This window comes from Mandrillus leucophaeus, unplaced genomic scaffold (genome assembly GCF_000951045.1).
Source record: "Mandrillus leucophaeus isolate KB7577 unplaced genomic scaffold, Mleu.le_1.0 Scaffold2, whole genome shotgun sequence".
NCBI lineage: Eukaryota > Metazoa > Chordata > Mammalia > Primates > Cercopithecidae > Mandrillus > Mandrillus leucophaeus.
This window is the reverse complement of record NW_012102031.1, coordinates 13277879-13282363: the sequence shown is the minus strand read 5'-3', so window position 1 is coordinate 13282363 and position 4485 is coordinate 13277879. Positions and strand designations below refer to the sequence as shown.

The following is a 4485-nucleotide window of genomic DNA, read 5'->3' as shown; positions in this document are numbered from 1 at the left end:
TTTTTTCCTTTGTAGAGATGGGTTGTCACTATGTTGCCCAGGCTGGTTTCAAACTCCTAGGCTCAAGGGATCCAGCTGCCTTGGCCTCCCAGTGTTGAGATTACAGGCGTGAGTCACTGCACCTGGTCTAGCTAATTCTTCTATACACATTTTTCCTTCATGAACTCTTTGTTACTATGAGATAGTTTGTAAAACAAGGATAGGATACAGACTTAATTCTTTCCCTTTATCAATTTTCAGAATAATCAATTGGTACTGTGGTAACCTCCACATATGACCAATAGGTGGGTTTTTGTTTTAGTGGGGTTTGTGTGTGTGTGTGTGTGTGTGTGTGTAACTTTAGGAATTTATGCATTTAATTTATGGATTTTAATATAGTTGATGTTTCAGCCCATTGCAATCATTATTCTTTTTGCTCGTATTCTTCCACCTTGGCCACTGCGAGCCCCTTTAAGTTGGCCCCTGAGTGCTTTTGACACAACAGTGGTGTTGAATAGCCTTTTCACTTTCTGGCATGACAAAATGTCCCAGGCAGGCTCATCTTGCGTATTTCCTGCCCCGGACTTGTAGTTGGTAAAAAAAAATCTCCTTTGGGCTGGGCGCAGTGGCTCAAGCCTATAATCCTAGCACTTTAGGAGGCCAAGGTGAGTGGATTACCTGAGGTCAGGAGTTCAAGACCAGCCTGGCCAACATGGTGAAACCCCATCTCTACTAAAAATACAAAAAATTAGCCAGGTGCAGTGGTGTACACCTGTAATCCCAGCTACTCGGGAGGCTGAGGCAGGAGAATTGCTCGAACCCGGGAGGCAGAGGTTGCAGTGAGCCGAGATCGGGCCACTGCACTCCAATCTGGGTGACAGAGCAAATACACAAATAAATGCATATATAAATAAAATTTTAAAAATCTCCTTTGTCCCCAGGAGTCCTTCTTTCTGCAGGCTAAAGAGCATTCCTCGCAGTGTGGTGCCCACTCATCTCCCGTCTTACTCTTCCAAATATGATGAGCTATTTATCACTTCCCAGACAAGCTGTTCTTTCCCAACATAGGACTTACAGTACGCTGGTTTCTTCACCTTGAATGCCCTTTCATTCCTTATCCCTTGGACTCAGTGCAAATGTTGTCCCTTCTGTGACTCCTTCTTCACTTGCTCTGGCAGAACTAAAGAAGATGGCAGGCCCTGTCATCTTTGAAAGCTTAGCAATTTATTGCAGCAGTCAAAACATATCCTTAAGTATTTGTTTACTAGACAGCTTCCTTCCTTAAGGGTTGCAGACGCACCTGATGCATACATAGCAGGCACTGAGCTTTGCCCATTGTGGTTATTTCCCAAGCTTGTCAACCTTGTACTGATCTTCTGCTCTGGCCTCTGTTTAGTTCATTTCACCAAATATTTCATAGAGAACCCTCTAGTACATAACTAGAGAATATTTACTGAGAACTTACTATGTCAAATATGCTTTATACACATGATTTCATTACAACCTGAGAGGTAGTTGTTATTATCCTCATTTTACAGATGAGCAAGTGGAAGCTCAGCGGGGTCACTGAAGGACCCACAGCAAGGGAGTGGCCGAACTGGGATTTCTTTAGTGGGTCTGACTCCCAAAGCCCTAGATGTTCCCTCTACATCACTGTCCACCAAAATGTGCTCCATGATCCACCCACATGCAAAACCTCTGGGAAATCATTAAAATGCATGTTCCCAGCCAGGCGTGGTACCTCATACCTGTAATCCTAACACTTTGGGAGGCCGAGGCAGGTGGATCACCTGAGGTCAGGAGTTCGAGACTAGCCTGGCCAACATGGCAAAACCCCATTTCTACTAAAAATACAAAAATTATCTGGGCCTGAGGGTGCATGCCTGTAATCCCAGCTACTTGGGAGGCTGAGGCACGAGAATCACTTGAACCCAGGAGGCAGAGGTTGTAGTGAGCCGAGATCGCGCCACTGCTCACCAGCCTGGACAACAGAGCAAGACTCCATCTCAAAATAAATGAATAAATAAATAATAAAATGCATGTTCCTGGCTGGAGGAGGTGGCTCATGCCTGTAATCCCAACACCTTGGGAGGCCAAGACAGGAGGATTCCCTGAGCCCAGGAGTTCGAGACCAGTCTGGGCAACATAGGGAGACTCTATCTCTACAAAATTTTTTTTTTTAATTAGCCGGGTGTGGTGGCACATGCCTGTAGTCCCACCTAGTCTGGAGGCTGAGGTGGGAGGACCACTTGACCCCTGAATGTCAAGGCTGCAGTGAGCCATGATTGCACCACTGCACTCCAGACTAGGTGACAGAGGCAGACACTGTCTCAAGAAAAGAAAAAGAAAGAAAGAAAAAGAGAAAGCATGTTCCTGGATTCCACCTCTGATTTACTGGGGATGGAAAAGCGAATTTCTTTTTCTTTTGTTTTTTACTAAGATGGAGTTTCGCACTGTTGCCCAGGCTGGAGTGCAATGTTGTGATCTCTGCTCACTGCAACCTCTGCCTCCTGGGTTCATGTGATTCTCCTGCCTCAGCCTCCCAAGTAGTTGGGATTAAGGCACACACCACCACACCCAGCTAATTTTCTGTATTTTTAGTAGAGACAGGGTTTCATTATGTTGGCCAGACTGGTCTCGAACTCCTGACCTCATGATCTGCCACCTCGGCCTCCCAAAGTGCTGGGATTACAGGCATGAGCCACCGTGCCCAGCCCTGGAAAAGCGAATTTCTAATAAACCTCTCTAGGGTGATTTTAACAATTATTATCATTATTTTGAATAGGTGAAACATACACACAGTGAAACATACACAGTAAAACATACAAAAGGTTCAAAGTGTAAGTGAAAAGCAAGCATTCCACCTCATTTCCCAGTTGTCCAGTTCTGTCCCCCACTGTACTCCAGAGGCAATCACTTTTCCTTGGGGTGACTCAGCACACTGAAGTTTGAGGGTCACCGTCATACATACGGGATAGACCAAGATGGGCGGTTCTCTGAACTCCAGAGCTCATACCAAAATTGCAGATAAGACCACCATTCAAAGACAAGTGCCTGAGGAAGGTCTCAAAGTCACCAGCAAAGATGCCAGGGGCTCCTGTTCAGTGCATGTCTACACCTCCTATTTCTAGGACCTTCCAATCCGCTTCCTTCTGGGGACCACTTCACGTAGGAGGCAGTCCTTACACAGGTCATCTTGTCACAAGCAAAGATCAGGAAAGGATAGGTGGGTAAGGGGAGAGTAAGACATGATGATGAACTAAGGGGAGTCTGCAGAGAGGTCTAAGCTGGAAAGGTCTGGACAGAAACCCAATATTCAGTCTTTCCATTTGTATTTCTGATTATTTGTAGTAACCATAAACTTCAGACAGGGTTTCACCGTGTTAGCCAGTATGGTCTTGATCTCCAGACCTTGTGATCTGCCCTCCTCGGCCTCCCAAAGTGCTGGGATTACAGGCATGAGCCACCGCGCCCGCCGGCCGGATAGATTCTTCAGAAAAAAAATTACTGATGGCTGGGCACAGTGGCTCATGCCTGTAATCCTAGCACTTTGGGAGGCTGAGGCGGGAGGATCACCTGAGGCCAGGAGTTGAAGACCAGCCTAACCAACATGGTGAAACCCGGTTCCTACTAAAAATACAAAAATTAGCCTGGCGTTGTGCGGGCCCTTGAATCCCAGCTACTAGGGAGGCCGAGGCAGGAGAATCACTTGAACCTGGGAAGAAGAGGCTACAGTGAACCAAGATCACGCCACTGCATTCCAGCCTGGGCTACTGAGTGAGACTCAGTCTCAAAAAAAAAAAAAAAAAAAAAAGCGTGGGGTGGGGCGAAATTCGCTGATGTTTTAACCATTCTGGGGTCACAGCCTCCTTTGGGAATCCCATGAAAATTATGGACCTACTCTGGAAAAAGGCACAAACAGGTAAACCTCCACAACTACTGGGGAAGCCTCACAGACTGCCAGCCTACCCAGGGATCCCAGGAGGTCCAAGTTAAGAACCCCACTTTGAGATGTTTCTTGTACTAAGAAGCTTGGTTTACAAAAAGTCTTCCCATATTTGTTTAGAGAACCCGAACGATGTCGCCACTTGCAGCGAAGCGCCCTAGCATGAACCGTAGTCCAGTTGGCTCAGGAGGTGGAGGCGGTGGTGGAGGCGGCTTGGGGCCTCCGCTTCTGGTGGCCGCAGGAGCAACCCACAGACAGGTAATGGCTGCCATGGTGGGCGGGGGCGTCGTCCTTAGCTTTTAGCGCCACCCGGCTGGCCCCTATGCTTCGTGCGCATTTCATGGCCTCTGGGTGCCGTACCTGCTTCCCGCCTGGCTTTCCTGGGTGGCAGAGAGCGAACCCATCCCAGCCTGGATTGGGGGAGGGGGCGTCGGCGCAGGGTCCCGTGGGCAGAGCTGCGCTGGGAGCCGACGGGCTCCGCATTCATCATTGTTCCTCCAGCGCCTGGCACGGGCTGGGCCGCAGCAGGGACCGTGGCCTGAAGCGCGCCATCCCCTTCG

The 4485-nt window shown here is 48.3% G+C and overlaps 1 protein-coding gene across 1 annotated transcript in view; it reads left to right on the top strand.

The window, feature by feature from the left end:
* The first annotated feature begins 3588 nt into the window (after positions 1-3588).
* OSBP2 (oxysterol binding protein 2) overlaps positions 3589-4485 on the top strand; it is a 253027-nt gene continuing 252130 nt past the window's right edge. The window contains 3 exon segments of the mRNA XM_011979048.1: positions 3589-3901; positions 4046-4132; positions 4134-4183. Coding sequence (XP_011834438.1) covers positions 4058-4132; positions 4134-4183 — 125 coding nt within the window. The 5' untranslated portion in view covers positions 3589-3901; positions 4046-4057.